The sequence below is a fragment of the Tachypleus tridentatus genome, chromosome 1, assembly GCF_004210375.1.
Source record: "Tachypleus tridentatus isolate NWPU-2018 chromosome 1, ASM421037v1, whole genome shotgun sequence".
NCBI classification, from domain to species: Eukaryota; Metazoa; Arthropoda; class Merostomata; order Xiphosura; family Limulidae; genus Tachypleus; species Tachypleus tridentatus.
Window position 1 is genome coordinate 133,419,039 of NC_134825.1, and position 19,459 is coordinate 133,438,497.

Consider the following 19,459-nt stretch of genomic DNA (forward strand, 5'->3'; position numbering starts at 1 on the left):
TTACTGCACATTGTTTTAAGGCAATTGTATTGACTGTGAACACTTAGTCTGTATCCATCAGCTATACAGCTATGAACAAGCATGTGTAACTTTGTATTTGTAGGAAAAGTTAAATGCAGTATCAGTATCAATTAGATCTCAACAGTTAAGGGAATTTGCAAATACACTGATCACTTGTTCTAAGATGAGATTTTCATACTTAAAATGATCAAAAATAATAATCTGGAATGTAAATTTCAATTAGTTGATTTTATGGGTCATAACACTAATCAATTAAACTTGAACATATTGATTTAATAAAACAATAATGAGATATAATTCCAATATTTTTATTACTTGGATAGTTGGAATAAACCCAGCAGTCACAATTAGAAACACCAATTGTGTTTAATTCATTATTGTCATGACTTTAATTGATGCTCATAAGTAATCAGTTAGTCGAGTCAATCACTGAGCTCTGCCTGTAAGATAATTTCTCCATCTTTCATGCATCCTATTAATTCTCCTCTGTATTCTTTTCAAAAAGTCAATATTGTTTTCCTTACTGAAAAGAGACCAAAGCTGCACTGCTCTACATGAGGCTTGACTAGTGATTTGTACTGAGGAACTGTTTATCTATTTTTGACTTGTAATCAATATAAGTATATCCAAAAAGTTTTAGCTGTATTACTGTGGTATATGAATATAAAACACATCTTTTTGTATTACTGTAACACTTTTTTTTTCAATCTTTTGTGTGTACCGTATATGTCAAGAAAGTTAAGTTCATCTCTTTCTAAAACTAATTAATTTAGCTAAACAACCTTGAATTAAACAAAAATAATGGTAAAACCATTACAGCAATATTTTAATTACTTGGACAGTTGGAAAATCAAAATTAGTATTAATAGGAAACTAATTAATTGAAAAATAATTTTAATTATTGTACAAGTTTATGGACTGTAATCAATGTAATTGATGCTCATAGGTAATAAGTTAACAGTTATTCACTCAGCTCTAGTATCAACATATTTGTTTAGCATGTTGACTAAAGTTAGTAGTAGTGGTTAATATTGGTTGTTCAGTTGAAGGTATTTTAAGTTAAGCAATTAAATAAGGACTTCTTACAAGTCCAGTTTTTATATAATTTTGTATATCAAACATAATTCAGTTGCAGAAATAACATGCAATCACTTGTTTGAATTGCTATATAAACTATTTTTAAAAGTTTTGTTTAATAAATAAATAAATAAAATGCAAAACTCAAATTGAGAAGAAAAGTTTAAAATCATTGTAATTAAATAGAAAGTCAATACTTTGGTTGTAAGATGTCTCGATGAATGTCATTTGAATGAAACAGACCACAATTGTCATGTTGAAACTGTTTGTTAATTACAATATTTTATAACAAAAAGTAGCCAATCTATTTCATTTGTATTTGACTTTTATTCTTATTTTAGTGATTGCATTCATTGTATGTTTGTTATTTTTGCTTTTAAATTGGTTTACAAAGCTTCTTTTTTTGTCACAGTTAATGCTTTTTTCTCTTTTTTTTTAGCATTATAATGAGGATGCCTCATCAGCATCTGTAGCAGATAATAATGTTTTTCTCTACTGTTTGCAACAAGCTTCAGGTACCACTGGAAGTAAAGGTAAATAAGGATTAATCTGTACCAATAGGCTTTTTAAATACATTTTTACCAACTGTCTTCAAAACAGATTGTGCATGAATATAGGGTGTTAATCATGTATAAGACATGCATGAGAGTTATCAGAACTACCATCAGTATTGTAGTTATTCCTACAAAGTATTACTGGAATATTCTGTATTGTGCGTGTGTGTATGTGTACAGTAGAATAAAAAAAATTATTCTACTCCAATTTGTTTTTGGTCAGTTCTTGATAATGAATGTATTGACTGGTAAAAACATGAAAGTATAAAATGTGAAGCAAAATATGCCAACCCCTATCAGTAGTAGTGATTTGTATAAAAACAAGTTAGTAATTTAAGGGCTGAGTTATTTCTTTTGCTTGCTATTGTTTGTGCATATTTTTATATATTTTAGGGCATACACATTCCTGTGTGAATATTACTATCTGAATGACCTAAAACACTTTTGGGAAGATAATGCTCTTTCACAACTCTTGGATTATTGTGTTTCTTAAATGTAATTTATCAACTTTTGTGGTCATATGTGCTTTTTATCAAATTGTGTATACATGTATAGGTCTTTTGGCTTTTTATAGATATAGATGAAATTTGTTTAACTCATTGGGTCCAAAATGAGAGAATGTAGAATAAAAACATGTTAATCTTGTGAGTATGTGAAAAAAAAGAAAAAAAAGGGGTGTAATACAGTTTTCTCACATGTTAGTATTGTGTTATTGAATGTTAGTTTTGAAAATGTCATAAAAATCATAAACCTAAAATTTGTTTTATTGGAAAATTACTTTAATAATTGCATTTTAAAAAAAAAAAGTATATGTAAAAATTGTGTTGTGCATATGAATATGTATAAATCACCATTGAGTGTATATACACATAAGAACACTTGCAAACCTGTCGAGCATTGAATGACATGTTTTAACAAAGTGTAATTTTACCACTGGCATTTTGGTGCAGTTGAGAATGAGCAGCATCTACCAAACTGTTTATAACTCAGCAGAAGCTGGCATAACTATTTTTTTTCTCTGATTATAAATAAGCTTTTCATAAATTTTGTACACAAATTTAATTGTCCATCATCTTATAACAGTAATACCTGATATCCATCAATTATTCAATTTTATTCCATAAAATATTGTTGAATAGAATTGTTCAACTTTTATAGTATAGATATGAAACTTGTATATTTTATTAGGTCTTGCATGTGTTATTTTCTCAATGGTCAATGGTCATGGTCAACTTATTGAACGTCTTTACTGCCCTCCACCATCACCCCTTGCCTATCAAGATGGTCTCTCAAGCTACGAATTAAATGCACTAACATCCACAGCTCTTTATGAAGACAGTAGTAATTGTAATAGCAAGATTCCAGGTTTGTTTCTGTAATAACAAATGCATATCATTAAATCATCCTTTTGCTTGTTTTCTAGTAGGTAAATTTAATAATTTGAATGCATCAGCAAAATGAAATGTATGGATGTAATAAGTGTATCCAAATCTGTTAATTCATTATTGCATCTAGTTCTTTAAAAATTTGTGATATGCTGTAGAAATAACATCAAAATGTTGTTTATTTGTATGGCTTGACACTTGTATACAGAAATTCCAATGTCAGATATTTTTAACCTGTTCACTGAAAAATATACATCCTGGCTGCAGGGAAACAGTTAAAGATAATAATGTTAGGTGAATATTTAAGATATTGCAAGAAACTATCTGTGATTTTTAGATTTACCTTGCACTGTATTTTTTCAATTTTTTAAAAGTTGCAGTGTGATCACAGTATGGACAGGATTTACAAAACATGCTTTTAATTTATGTATTAAGCTCCAAATAACATTTTACACTGAGTTGAAAACAGTTGATGCTCACTTTCATAAAATTAGCAACATTATCTTATTTAAATGAAAAGTTTTTGTGTACATTTCAATACATTTAATTGTCTTATTAGAGATGCTGATTAACCTTGAGAAATAAGAACGCTAAATGAATAGCAGGAGAAATAACAGAAAATGTATAAATGTAATTGAATTTCTAATTTGATTGAGTTTTTAAAAAAATTAACAAAATTGAGATGTACCAATGCATTAATGTTGCTGAAAGTTTTGAGTTATGAATAAATGTTCTGTAATAAATGATTATGTATCAATTAAGTATTATTGTCAAATTAATAATGGATCTTAGGGTAGGAAATAATAAATATCTCATTAGTTTTGATACTTTTTTTGACTACATTCTTGGCAGTATTGTATAAAAATTATGGCATACTGATTCAGAAAATATTTATTGCCAAGTTTTCTATTAATGTTCAGGACATTCATTGCGAATTTTAAAATGGATGCAGTTTCACTTATTTCAGACTATTTGCATTTAAATAAGAAACTAGTATTAATATGCATTGATATGTTAGCATGATTTATGGACTAGATCCAATCATTTACAAAATGAAATGTAGAGTTGTTAAGCAAAAGTTTATACTAATATTCACTAGGAATATTTTGTAGGAATTGCATAATTTTCACAAAACATTAATTTTTCTTGCAAAAGCTTTTATGCAATGCTGTGATATGAATTATCTAATTGTCTCTTCATTTTCAGTTTTGATGCTTTAGTGACTTTAGTCATTGAAGTTTGAATATCTCAGAGTTTATATTATCACTTGAAAATGTTAATTCTCTTAGGCACTTTGTTATGGAAGAAAATTCTAAGTCATTTTTTTTTTAATGCTTTTAATTTACATTCTGAAATATATGTTTTATATAATACATTTCACTACCGTGTTGAAGATTTAAACAAATAACAGTTATTTATTTTTTACTGAATATGGCACTGCGTAATGTGCATAGTTTTCTGGAATATCTTTGTAGGTATGTTAAGAACATTATTGAAATAGTATGAATCGTGGTTTTCTAACCATCTTGTTAAATTTTAAATATGATTTTTCTTAATTAAGATGAGAAAATAATGAAACAAGATAATTATTCATAATAGGGATTGCAAGGAATTGCACAAAATAATAGAATGAATGGGCAAAAAGTAACTTAAACAGTAAAGATTTAGTTCAAATAACACCTTAAACTATTTAGTTTTGCCTGTTAAGACTACATGTATTAAAAAAAAAAAAGCATGCATGTTAGATTTACAAGGAAAAGAAAACTCATCTTAAAATGGCTTGTTTTTAATTATTCTCTTCATACCAACTGACATCAAAAACGGCTTGATATGTTGCACTCAAACATTTTGTGGAATACTAAATAAGGAACTGTAAACCTGTAGGGGTATTGAAAAGTAGATTTGTTTCTTCTGTATTTTGCATAAGTCAAAAAAACATCATAGCTACAGTATAAATGATGTTATAATTACCCCCTCAAGTTAGCTTTTTTTACATATTCTGGTGTTCCTTTAAAAGGCTGAAGTACAGAGTGAACAGGATATACCAGATATAGGTGCATATTAAATGACTATATTATGTACATACCCAATGCTTTGTACACTATACAATTGGTGTCTTTAGTGAGACAACCCCTTTACTATGTATGAAGTGAAGGAATAAAGACAATCAATACATGTAATATTGTATTTTATTACACACATTCATAGAATAATTACCTTAAAAGATACAAATGTTTGTTTTAAAGTGATGTTTTAGACATGTTTTAATTGAGAAAGGCTTCTTTTCTAATGATAAAAATTTCTACATACTTATTTAAAGCTGTATCTTAGCCTGACCTTTTATTTGCCCATTTCTATGCAGTTTGATGCAACCAGGAATTTAAAGTTTGTTACAATATTTATTGTACATTCTGTTTACAATTTAAGGTTGATACCCTTTATTGATTGCTACCTGTTTTAATTGTTAATTCCAACATGAAATTCTCAACATAAGATGAAACATTAAAAGCTCTATAAACAACAGAGGGTTGTCAACACATTAAACATTGTTAAAAAATAAACAAAATTTCAGAATTGTAAGCAACAAAAATGGAAAGTAGGAAAGGAATGTGTTTGCTTGATGTTTCACAATGGCCACTAAAAATAGATTGTGTTCAGGATAAATATGAATTACCAAGTAATATTCCTCAATTAAAATTAAGTCATAAAGAATAAATGTGATATATATATTTATTTATATTTATTGTGGTTTAAGCTATATTGGATGGATGAGCAGGAATATTAAAATTTAGAGTAAAAGAACATCAAAAGGAGGTGGATAAATTAAAAATGGATGGATCAGGTGTAACGAGAACACAAAGCAAATTCTACATGTTGTTGTCCAAAATGTTAAAATACTTAAAACAGATAGTGGAAGAATGAATGAAATATAAGAGAATCTTTAGAAATTGATAAAAAATAAAGTGAATATAAATAGAGATTTAGGCCCAGGAGAGACTGAAGTGAACTTTATTTATGGAAATTGTTGTTGTAAATGCTGCCGTTGTAAGCAGAACCACGGAAATGAATTATCCTCTAATATTTTGTTTGGTTTCTTTTATGATGTAATAACTTTCACAAATAATAGACTTAGTCATAGTTTTGTTTTCACTGTTGAAATGTATGGTGATAACATTTCTCTTTTGTTTTTACAAAAATTTATTGACTTTTTTTATTGTGGTTTTCTAGTTTTTTTTAAGAAGAGTAAGTAAGTAAAAGCACAAGAAAAAAATAATCTTCCAGTTTAAAATATCCTAGCTGTACAATTATTTTACTGTTCATTTAATGGTGACTTTCAGTTTGTTTTTTTTTGTCACTGAAATATATTTGCTCATACATTATCCTTTTATCCAGCATATTTGTTTGCAAATTACATATGTGCATGCATGCATATTTTTCTGATAAATGTTGTTGATGCTTTATAATCACAAAGTGAAAAAATAATAAATCAGAATCTAGATTTTGTTTGTCCTTTCATTTGTAGGACCATTAGCTCTGATCCAATTCCAAGTTTGGTGTGTTGGAAAAGTGGGTATGGATCAGCTGGTAAATAAACTCAAAGCAGCAGTAACTCATGCACTGTGGGATATTCTGATGGAGTATCGAATCTTAACAGCACCTTTAGCTGAAGCTACTTCTCGAAATGACTCTGAATATTACAGTGAACCAACCACCCCTGTTAGAAGTAAGGCTATATGTTTATCTCTTTATAAATGTTGTTACAATATTGTATTTGAAGTAGTTATTACAGTACTGAACAGTTAAATGTATAGCTTTATCTAAAGTTAGTGTGTTTTTTAGATTTATTATTTGTTCACATTCTCTGTTTTTATTTTATTTATATGTAGTGAAGTTTAAAATATTATTAAATTCTGTGAACATGTATATGTTTTAAAAACAGGAATTAAAAAAAAGTGCTACAAATTCCTAATTTGTTCTTAATTCAAGCCTTTGTGTGGTCAGCATGTGTCATAATACTAGATTTTCCTAGACATTGAAGTATATGCATGCTCAACAGTTAATTCTTTTCTGGAGAAATGAAATATGATTCTTTCATATTTTATGTATTTACTTTATATTCACAATAGTTTGTACCAATAGATATCAAATTAGATTTATTTCACTCTAAAAAAAATTATTTATGATAAAAATTTTGTTATTGTTTATAAGGAATGTAGAGATCACAGTGAACAACATTGCATGAAATTTTTTAGAAGTGCTTTCTCATAAGTGACATTAAATTTGTAAAAGTAGATAACATATTTGATCCATCAGGGTTTGAAATATTATGTTGAAAATTATTGTTTTACATTTTCCATTTGATTTGGTGGTATGTTTAAATATGTTTGATAAAAGTTGAGTTGGGAAGTAGAATCATGATACAGGAGTGATGAAGTACATTAACAAGAAATTAATGACTTCTTCATCAGTTGTTGTTTTGTTTTTTAAAGAAGTTTTTGAACTTCATAGTAAAGTAGTTCTAATGGAGCACTGTTATTGTTAAACTTTGTAGTAAAGAAGTTCTTGTAGAACAATGCTATCATTTTTAAACTTTATAGTAAAGTGGTTCTTGTAAAGTAATGCTATTGTTGTTTGAATAGATATAAGATGGGGTTAGATTTCTATTCTAGTAGCATTTTTGTTTTATGTTTCATTGATCTCCGAAGAGGGACGTGCACAAGACTTGTGGATGTATTTCAGTTTACCTGATGTTGGGTGCTTTTAGAAATTATATGATCTCGGAATATTCTTTTAAATTCACTGTGTATAAAAGCAACAAAATAATTACAGGTTTACAGCATATTAAGTTTCTTTCCTGTATTAACATATTTGACTGCTTTAACAATGTTATAACTGTTTTTAGGATTAGAAACCCATTATTGTGGAGTAAACTTTGTTGTCATTAATTTTATTGTTAATATCTAAGAACATTGAGTTAAAAGCAAATTCAGAAATTGGTGTTTCCTAGTATCAAGTGTTGTTCAGTTTCAGTTGTGCAAATCACTTTTTACTTTTCTGATTAATTCCATTGGTATAATAAATCATATAATTGTTTCAGGAAAACAGCTGTTTTTAGAAAGCTTTGGAATTTGAAGCTGACATGGAATAAGTCTTTTTTTTTTATAGAGCAAGTTCTTAATCTTTGTTGATTATTATATTCACTTTTAAAACCATGGTATGATTTCTAAAAGAAATTGTAAATTGTTTCATGGCACTAGTGATTTTACTCCAGTACTCTTAAAATTTTGCACTAGGAACTGTACTTGTTAAAAATATATATAAATAGAAAAGTTTGTGTTTTCAAACCTTGAAACAACTATAACTGAGGGTAGTTTTAAGAAGATGGATTTTATAACAATGCAGTTTTTTAATATTTGGCACATTAGCAAAATAATGTTATAGTGCCAGTAGTATCGTGGTGTTCAAGTGTTCTCATAGATGTACTTTCATGAGATGCTCACAGTAATTTGATATTTAGCAGGCAGTAACATCAGTTGAATTATTAAAAGCAAGAAAGACACCTTTTTGGATTTATGTTTTCTGTTGTATTTTATTTACATAGTTAGAAACTTGAAAATAACATCTTCATGTATATTTTGCTTTGAATGTGACTTAACCAACAAAAACACATCTATGTAAGTAGTTAAATTATAAGTCATTCTTGTATTTATTTCTATAGTGTTTCATTCGGTAATAGTTTTTCTTCTTCTTTTTTTTTACAAAGTGCATATTAAAGGGTTTTTTTTTAAATTCTGATCATTTTATAATTGTATTTCAGATAAAGTATATTAACAACTTATTGCAGATTCATGATTTACAAAGAGTAAAGTAAGCATTATTTTGAAGTAATTACAAAAGCTATGATTTAAAATTATAAATATTGTATAATGATGTAACAAGTAACAACAAACACTTCTGGAATTGCATATTTCTTGGATTACAAATGTGTTACAAGACTGATGGTAATTATTATGAGAGTTAAAAACAAATATTGAATAAGTTAATTATTTCTTTATTTTAAAAATTGGATATAGAAAAAAATTGATTTAATTAGCTCGTAGATCAGGTTATGGCACAATACAAGAAAATTCCCCAACCACTGGTCCACTCCAACCTTCTCTCCACACAAAAGAATTGTCTGCTTCAGTGCCAGATATACAAACCAGATCTCACTCAGTTATCACATCTCCTAAAGAACCTTCCTCCATTTTTAAAGTAAGTGTAATTTATTACAAATTTTGTTTTAGTAAAGTTAAGTATGATAAAAGTTTATCAAAGTTTATGTATATAAAAACTTATATCTAGTTATTTGTAGAGATAGTCTTATGATGTATATAGTTATACATTGTTTTTTTGTGTTAAAAGTTGTGAAAGCTGCTCACCTATATAAATAGTTTCTTTTTTTTAACCTTTTTCTTTTCAAGAACATTGTTTTTAGCCATTTTGAATCTGTGTGTGTTCACTACCATTTAAATTTTTTGTTGAAGAGTTTTATGATTTATAGTAAAGATTTGTGAATAATTGTTAAAAAACATAATAAGCTTTTTAATAACTGAATATTAGACATGCTAGTTAATACATTCCTAATCGCAAGATTATGTTAAAAGTGAAGGACTGTTAAGCCCAGATATGCATAATGACAAAATACACAGTTGAAAAGATAAAACAACAACTGCATCACAATTACAGCATTGGTATTAAATAAAAACAAGGGAAATGATTAAATAGTCCAATTTAAGGCTTATAATTTATTGTCAAGGTACTTTAAAAATGTTTTGCAGTATTTTGGTTTTGGAAAGTGTAGTATGCAAATACCTAATATCTTACACTTCTGTAATGTATATATTTCCAATTTATAGTTATAATTTGATCATGCTTATTCTTATTGAGGTTGTGTAAATTCAACCATAGTTTTAACTTTCTTTAACATGAGTAAGTCCACAAAGTTACCTTATGTTTTTTGGGCCAGTCTTAACATAGTATTTAGTGTGCTTGGACTGTGAATATGAGGATTCATATTTTGTAGCCTACAAAATCACACCCACTTGAAGGGTCCAACCCTAACACACCATTTTGGCCTTGAATTCCTATAGACAGGCAGCCTAGGAGTGGCCCCTTGGATATTCTCAACAGATGTTGTAGACATTGTATCTGATGCTGGTGTTTGGGTATAGTGCTCACAAAACCCTGGCATTGCTGCAGTGTCCTTGTTTGGCATTGTAGTGCATCCCCTCATAGGGCTCCATGGTGGGCGTGGTCAGTGGACACCAAAATATTCCTCTTTTTATTATGGATCCTTCAAATAAAAACTTAAATAAAATAGTGAAAAACAGTCCACAGGTAAACGACCACGCCTTGAAGATTCTGAGCATAAGTCTTCAACATCTGTAACACCTGTTGAACCTCATTTTCTTATCCTACATTCTCTTTCAGCAAAACCTTTAGGGCAAGTGTCTCCCTTTTTCATTCATGGGACTTGCTGGCTCTCCAAAGTCAGTAAAGAAGCTTCTATCTGGTGACATATTGGTAGAAACACAGTGAACTCCTCTTGTATTCAAAAGCAATTGGGGACATACTTATTGAGGTTACACCTCATGCTACTTTGAATTCATCATGATGAGTTATTGTTGAGAGGGATTTGAAGAACATCCCTGAGTCAGAAATTGTCATTGTTTTATCCACCCAAGGAGTTTCAGCTGTGCGAGACACCTCCACTTGCAAAGATGGAGCTACAATGCTGACCAATGTCCTCGTTCTGACATTTACATCACCACGTCCACCTTCCACCATCAAGGCAGTTTATCTTAATTGCAAGGCATTGCCATAGATTCAAAACTCCCTCAGATGTTTTCCAGTGTCAGTGGTTTGGTCACTCGAAGATGTCATTTTGTGGTTTCTTGACGTGTGCTCGTTGCAGTGCCAAGGACCATGTTGCCTTTGAGTGTGAAATGTACAGTCATTGCATCAATAGCAATGGCTCTCATCCATCCTACTTTCGTTCTTGCTCTAGATGGTTGAAAGAAAAAGAGGTGCAGTGTTTGAAAAAGATTTGAAACATTACTTACCCTGGGGCTCGTATGTTGCTGTCCACCACTTCATCTTGGATGTATGCTGCTGCACATTGTTCCACTACCACAGTGGGAGTACAGATGTATCTCTCTGTGCCTCCAAAAGGATCATTCTCAAAACAAATTAAAAGTCTTTTGACCTCCAGCAAATCCCAAGATCCACTTAATTTGGTTCTGGATAAGGGCATTTCCTTGAGTATATCTTCTTCTCCCACCTCAAGATGCAAAATGATCATTCATTCATGTCCTCAGTTGCTGAAATCTTCTTCCAACAGTAAAGACCTGCTCAATTGACCCAGGGCAGGATCCAAGGAGGTCTATAGACCTCCCTCGAGTAAAGACAGTAAAGAAAAAAAGACATGGTCATAAACAGAAGGGTTCTCCAACCAATTTGCTTACACATAAATAAAAATGGCCACCTTGATTCAGTGGAACTGTCGAGGTTTACATTCTAATCTGGATGACATCAAAACACTGATTGCTTTCTACTGTCCTGTATGTCTTTCCTTACGAAAAACAGTTCTGAAACCTGCTGATACAATAACCTTTCGGTGGTTTTCTTTGTACAGAAATGACAGGTTGTGTGATGGACAAGTGCATGGTAGGGTGGCACTGTTGGTTGATCAGCATGTGCCCAACCTGTCTTTGCAGCTTGACACACCCTTGGATGCTGTAGCTATCCGTGTTTCCTTGGATTATACCATCACTGTTTGTTCTCTCTACCCATTGCCTGGAGAGACCTTGATGCTCTCATTGAATAGTTGCAGTTTCCCTTTTTAATCCTGGGGGTACTTTAATGGACATATCCCCTCTGGAGAAGTGCTGATATTGATAAGAAAGTTCACTCTGTAGAAAGAATGCTTTCAGATTACAACCTTTCTCTTTTTAATAGCAGTTCTTGAACTTATTTTCAGGCACCTAGTCAGTCCTTTATGGTTATTGATCTCTCAGTTTGCTCTCCTTCACTATTTTCCCATATTTCATGGAGGGCTGGCAATAATGCATGAGGCAGTGATCATTTTCCTGTAATTTTGAGAGAGACTGGCCGTGATCGATGCCACCCAACCCAAGTGCCCTGGTGGAAGCTGGATCACGCAAACTGGCTCTCTTTTCACTGCTCTCACAGAACTTGATCTTGCCATCATCTATAAGCCATCAGTAGATGACTGTGTGGTAGCAGTAACTGACTGTATTATACAAGCAGCTACTCAATGTATTACTAAAACCTCAACACATTTTCCATGATATGCTTGTCAGTGATGGAATCTTACCTGCCACATGGCACAGAAGGCTAAAAACAGGCCTGGGATACTTTTCATAGGTATCTCACTCTCTCGCACTGCATCACTTTCCAGCAGGCCCGTGCGCATGCTCGGTGGGTAAGATGTCAAAGCCAGAAGGAATATTGGATTAAGTTTACAGCTAGCATATCTTCTACCACCAGTTCCAAAATCATATGCAACAAGATTCAAAAAGTCAGTGGGCAATATAATTCTGTCCCTCTCTCGATTTTGCTTTCTGACAGCCAGGAAGTAGGTGATACCCAGAGCATTGCCGATACTCTAGGTGAAAGCTTTTGTCAGTTATCTTGCACTTCTACTCCTTCTTCCAACTTCTTAGCCATCAAGACTTGGGCAGAGGGATCACCTCTTTCTTTTCAGCTGATTGTCTCCATGACTAATTGTCGCTTTACACTGGTGGAACTCAAACTGATCCTTCCTCAGTGTGGCAGTACATCTGTTGGACCTGATGATGTGCACTATGAAACACTGTGCCATCTATCTCCTGCTTCTCTTGTTGTTCTTCTTATTGTTTTTAACTGGATCTGGCAGAATAATTTTCTTTTTTATGCTTGGCACCAGGCTATTGTCCTACCTTTCTCTAAGCCTGGGAAGGATCCCAAAATTCCTTCAAACTACCATCCAATTGCTTTGACAAGCTGTCTCTGTAAGACCTTAGAGAGGATGGTTAATGCTCATCTTGTTTGGTTCCTCGAATCAAACAACCTCTTCTCGCCCACCCAGTGTGGGTTCCGATGACAGCGCTCCACCATGTACCACCTGATTCAACTTGTAACGACTATCAGAGAAGTCTTTTTCAAATTACAACATCTTGTGTCAATATTCCTTGACATTGAGAAGGCTTATGATACAACATGGGTTACGTGGCCATTTGTCCATTTTTATAAAAAAATTTTTAATGGACAGAAGATTTCAAGTTCATGTAGGTTTGATATTTTCCCTTCTTTTCTACAGGAACTTGGAGTCCCTCAGGGCTGTGTTTTGAATGTCACACTTTTCAGTATAAAGAATAATGCCATCACTGAACAACTCCCTCTTACTGTTGCAAATGGGCTCTATGTCAACGACTTTCACATTTCATGTCAGTTGTCGAACATGAGATATATTGAATGGCAGCTACAAACTGCACTCAATCGTTTACTGAAGTGGACCATGGCAAACTGCTTTAATTTCTCTCTCTCTCTCTCTAAAACCTTTTGCATGCACTTTTGCTGCAGATGGGGTATTCACCCTGATCCTGAACTCTGTCTCAGGGACCACAGGCAGTGCAACTTCATTGATACAAAGTTCTTGGGGCTTATCTTTAACTGTAAGCTGATATTTATACCACACATCAAACAGCTACAGGTCAAATATACAAGAGCACTGAACATTTTCTGTGACCTCTGTTTCATCACTTGGGGAGCAGATTGATGTTCTATGCTAAAGATGTATTGTGCTCTTATTCGATTGAAACTCGACTATGGAATGCGGGTCTGTGGCTCCACCAGGACCTTGGCTTTAAAGATGCTGAACCCCATTCATTATCTGGGATGTAGGCTCTGCACAGGGGCTTTCTGCACTTCCCCAGTTCAGAGCTTATACATAGTTGCAAATAGCAGGAGGTGCAAAGAAGGTTCATGAGACTGTCTTTACTATATGCTTCGAAACTTCGTTCCTTACCATAGCATCCCACTTGGGATTGTGGTTTCCTTCCTTGGTGGGCCATACTTTTTCAGAATAAACGATCTGCCATTCTTCCTTTTGGCCTATGTATCCAGATGCAGTTGGAGGAATTGGGTCTGTACTTGGATAATGTTGCTGTTTACACTGGTCAGTCCATCCCACCATGGATTCCTACAGTCCTCAAATGTCATCTTAGTAAAGCAGACACTCCCAATTGGAAATACTGTCTGTTATTTGCTGAACATTTTTCAAACCATCCTTCCATTCCTTTTTATACAGATGGTTTGAAACCAGGTGACTGTGTGGGCTCTGCCGTAGTTTGTTAGGGTTTGGTGGTTGGGCACAGAATCCCCTCTACAGCTTCTGTGTTCACTGCTGAACTGTATGCCATATCTCTTGCTCTGGATCATATTGAAGCTAAGCAGTACTCCAACTGCACCATTTATACTGACTCGCTTAATTCTCTATTAGCCCTGGAATCGCTTCACATTGGCTCACACCCTGTTCTTGCTGTTATTCAAAACCAACTGGCCCATTTCTCATTAAAATCTACTTCTATTCAGTTTTTCTGGATATTGGGCCATGTTGGTATTTGCGAGAACAAGCTTACCGACATTGCAGCTAAATCTATCTACTCGGGCACTATCACTGCTGTGCCTGGTCCATACGTGTACTATGGTCCTGTATTCAAGGCAATGCTCCGTACCAGTTGGCAGTTGACTTAAAGTGAGCAACATGAAAACAAGCTTTTTCAAATAAAACCTTAAATTGGACTTTGGCCATCTTGCTTCCGTAAGGATCAGAAAGAGGAAGTTATTCTAACTAGACTATGCATTGGTTACAGTTTTTTAACTCATCATTTTCTTTTATCTGGTATTGATGCACCATTATGTTGCATGTGTAACACTCGGCTCACAATAAGCCACATTTTACTTTCTTGCCGTCATTATGACTCTCAACGACAGCACCATTTTAAACGTGTTCTGTCCCAAGGTTTATCCATAACGTCAGACAGTGTTGTTGGTGATTGTGACACTGTCCACCTTGGAAATGTTTTTAGTTTTTTAAAGGCCATTAATCTTTTTAATGCTATTTAAGTTTTTCAATTTATACATTAGATGTGATTTCCTTTTAAGAGTCAAAGTCTATCTTGTTTGATTTGAAATTAGAAAATGCCCGTAATGTGAAGTAACTCAAAAGCAGGACTGGAAAAGCCAACTTCATGTGACTAACACTGCTGTTTGACCTACCCGTTAGTCACCCTGACAAGTTATTATTAAAATTTTGCTACAAGTCTTTTAAAACTGTTATTACTTTACTCTCTGAAAATGGCCATAATGTCAAATAACTCAGAACCAGAAATGAAAAAGCCAATTTCAGGTGAATGATGGTGGTTTTTCAATTTACCTGTTAGTCTTCTTGGCGAGTTATGATAATTACTGTCGTTTTTTTCTTACCACTTTAGACTAGATGTAAACATTGGTTTTAATGCTATTTATATTTTTTAAACTTTAATTTGTTTTAATTTAATTTCCTTTTATGAATTTTACTAAGTTTAATTTTAACTTTTTACTGGATGTTTGGCACAGATAGTCTAGCTGCTTTGTGCCATAAAACACCAAACCAAAGAAATCACACTTCATGCTTTGGAGTGCTTTGTAAATCAAATCACACTATACAGTTAGGCAAGAGCAGTCCAAGATTTTGTTAGATGGATGCTTTCTCTCTCATCAATCAGATATAGCTGTATATCACACAGTCCTCCTTATAGCTTTGAGCAGAAATTCTGATACAAAACCAGTTGGTTTCATGGTCAGTGCTTATTATATGTCTCAAACTCTTTAATACTGGAAATTTGTTTTAATTTTGAAACCCACATTTCTTCACAGTACATAACTTTTATTATTAAAAAAAAGTCTTTTTAAGATAAAATTACTTAGTTCAGAGTTTTACAGTAAACAAAAAGATGTGTATTTGACCACCTATCATAAATATTTATAGGCTTTTCATTTGAGTGACAGACTTTTAAAGACCAAAAAGCAAAACAAGTTTAATATCAATGTTCATAAGTAGATTATGGGCAAAAAATGTACTTTATTTTAACACATCAGTGTTTTAACTTTGTTTAACTTGTGTTTTCATTTGTTCCTTTTTATTTATTTCTACAACTCGAACATTGCCTATTGTATTTCATAACATACATTTTTTGGTCTGTTTGTCTCAGTTTGGTGGTGTTGGTTCATCTCAAGATGCTACTCGAACAGAAAATGGTGTTTCCACTGAGATATCGACTGACTCTTGTATGTCTCTACAACTGGATAAAAATAAAAGGACTGAAACTTTGCACCATATCACACATGCTTATGAAGCAGGAGACAGGGGAAAATTATCTTCCATTATTCATCAAAACATGAAATCCATTTTAGAATTTGGAAAAGATCTTGGTAACAAACTGCCAGTTGTTATTTATTGATTTATTACATTTCTTATTTGTACTTTATATTTATGGTGCTTTTAAGAGTATTATAGTACATTAACATGAACTTGCAGATGGTTTGTGAGATATAGAAGTTGATTAAGAATTTATGACTTTTCTTTATCATCCAAGTAATATCAGTGAAGTTTTATATAAAATCTTGCTATAGATCTACATTAGTGATAGATTTTCATCACAAGCTAATAGTGTTAAATATGTGTGTGTGCATGTGCAATGAAAACTGTGATCAATGCTAGTAATAAGTCACTGTAAATAACGTTTACTAGTCTCTCTAGTTATATTTGGATGTCAAAGGGCTTTGAAAAGTCTGTAATAACTAACAACATGAAAGATGTGTGCACACTATAATTCTTAATGCTTTAAAGATGATATGGGAAAACTTCACATTTGGGAGACAATAATCATACCAGTAACACTTAGTGATTTAACTTTAAGAAATGTTCATCTTGCTAATCATACTGAATGTTACACACATGCAATTTATAATCTTTAATAACCAATATTGATAGAATATTATTGTAAGTATGGACACAATGCTGTTATATGGAAGTAGTTACACTACTTGGCTTGCAGGTGGTGTTTTCTTATCATTTTCTCTCTCTTCTGTATGACAAGCAATAACAAAGGAAAGTCTTTTATGTACTGTGGTATAGCACCTTATTGCTTTTTTTATGAAATATAGTTAATTGAAAATATACCATTATTACTGATATTATGTTTTGAAAGTGAGTGCATTTTTTCTGAAGAAACAATATTAACAGAATTAAAAAACATACAATAAAAGAAAGTTCTACAGTGATAAATCAAGAAAGAAACATTTTATTTGAGATTGATAAATCAGTCCAAAATGTCTCTTATCTCAGAGAATGTGTTAATTATTTCATACTAGTTAAGTATAACAAATATTAAGAGTAATAATTATTAAAAATAGTTTTTACCACAGTTTCTTTTATTAAATAATGTCATCTGCAGGTGTACCTACAGTTGTGAAACACAAGTTTTCAGTTACCTCTCAACATTGCATTAGAATTGTTCTGAAAGAATATCAAACAGCTGTGAATGACCTAACTCCTGATGTTTTGCCAAAGGTTTTCATCAAATTGACAGATGGCAGTGAAGATTTCTTATCTTTTAATACCATGTGGAAGTATTATTTGGTGAGTTAATGAGCAGTTGTACATAGTAATTATTTTATTTTTAATAAAATTTGTAAATGATTTACAATTGAATAAGCCTTCCATAAAGTAAGTTGTGTTTTTTACCTTTTCAGTACATTTTGAATCAATTTATCTTTATTTCTTCTTGGTGTTGAACTCTGTGGATGATACATAGAGTATGGAGTATGGTAACTGCAATTTTTACAAAACATTCTTCAAATTTTAACTTTTTATACATATTCTACGTTTGACCTGGGTGTACATTTTTCATTTTTTAAATACTAAATTTACCCAGGGAGGAAGGAAACCTGGTGATCCCTATAACATGTTGTGTACTGTGGCACCTGGTGAAAAGAAACACTACATAGCTGTTGGGAGAAATGTGAACCAATGGCGAGCTTTTATGGGCTGTGATGAACTCTCATGTTTTCTGGAATCTGCATTTGTGCCACAAAAAGGTAACTTAAGTCAGGAAACCAATCAGTGCATTTTCTTAAAGTGTAGTTTGAACTGCATTTTTAAGTTTATCAAATGTACTATTTCTAGGACTTTCATTGGAAAATTTTATGAATATCATTGTAATGTATTGTTAATTAGTATGTGTGTACTGGTGACTTAAAATGTAAAAGATAACTTTGATATGAAAACTTTGTATTCAAAAGTAAATAAGTATAATCATGCATGTTATGGAATTTGTGTTTATCAATTCATTTGCTACATAGATGAATTTAAGTAGATTTGTTTAAAGTTGGAGTAATTTTTTTAGTATCTTATTTGCATTAAAAAAAAGTTTATAATTGTTAGACTGCACAATAAGTTTTACTTTTACATTTTGTTTAAACTTTATCCATATTATATTTATTTGAAATAACTAAGAGTTTTTCTTTCACTGTGCCCAAAATTTTTGTTTTTTATTCTTAATATACAGTAGCAAGATGTGTTAAAGAAATTCTACTTAATCAGTTTTGCATTTGATTTTGTTTATTTATTTAGCTTTAATTTAAAAATTACAAGTTTTAAATATGTTAGTTTCTGCAATGTTTATTTCATTGAAGGTTCATTATCTGTGTCATTAATTTTATAGGACAGAAGACATACCAACTTTATCAACCATATCTTTGTCAAGACAAGTCTCGGGATAGTTCTGCAGCAGTCAGTCATTCAAGCCTTCTCACAGTAACAAGCCCTCTCCCATCAACTCCTCTAGCTGATATATCTGTCAGTGAGTCACCACTGAGCTGTAGTAATGAATCTGCGACCTCTCCATTTGTTCCTCGACAGAGATTTCTGATTCTTTTTGTGGATGATAAAGAAGTATGTTATGAATTTTTATTTTTGTAATTAACTTGGTAAGACACCAAAATAATAGGAAGGACCATGAATGGCTTACCAATTTCTTTGATTGTTAATGTTTAAAGATTAGCAAAATTCTAATTCACTCAAAAAAAATTTCTATAGTTTTTTGACCATTTTATTTTATTAAATGGTTAAAAGCATACATAACATAAAAGTATCACTGCAGTGTGTGTCTGTGTGGTCACAGTATTCTAATCATTAGTTTATCAGTACTTGTCCAGTACTCACAGAGCACATACTGTTTAGATGTATAGGGAAGAGATTGTATTGTTTCAGAATTTGCTGTCTGCATGGATGATTTTAATTTTGCAATCAAGGGAGTAAAAGCATATTCTTAT

General features: G+C 31.9%; 1 protein-coding gene across 1 annotated transcript in view; it reads left to right on the plus strand.

Moving 5' to 3' along the window:
• The window catches only part of LOC143233166 (KICSTOR complex protein SZT2-like), a 211,072-nt gene that overhangs the window by 152,387 nt on the left and 39,226 nt on the right, over positions 1-19,459 (plus strand). The window contains exons 45-52 of the mRNA XM_076469126.1: positions 1,538-1,631; positions 2,841-3,017; positions 6,561-6,761; positions 9,132-9,292; positions 16,336-16,555; positions 17,581-17,765; positions 18,061-18,223; positions 18,850-19,079. Coding sequence (XP_076325241.1) covers positions 1,538-1,631; positions 2,841-3,017; positions 6,561-6,761; positions 9,132-9,292; positions 16,336-16,555; positions 17,581-17,765; positions 18,061-18,223; positions 18,850-19,079 — 1,431 coding nt within the window. The remainder of the gene's footprint in view (positions 1-1,537; positions 1,632-2,840; positions 3,018-6,560; positions 6,762-9,131; positions 9,293-16,335; positions 16,556-17,580; positions 17,766-18,060; positions 18,224-18,849; positions 19,080-19,459) is intronic.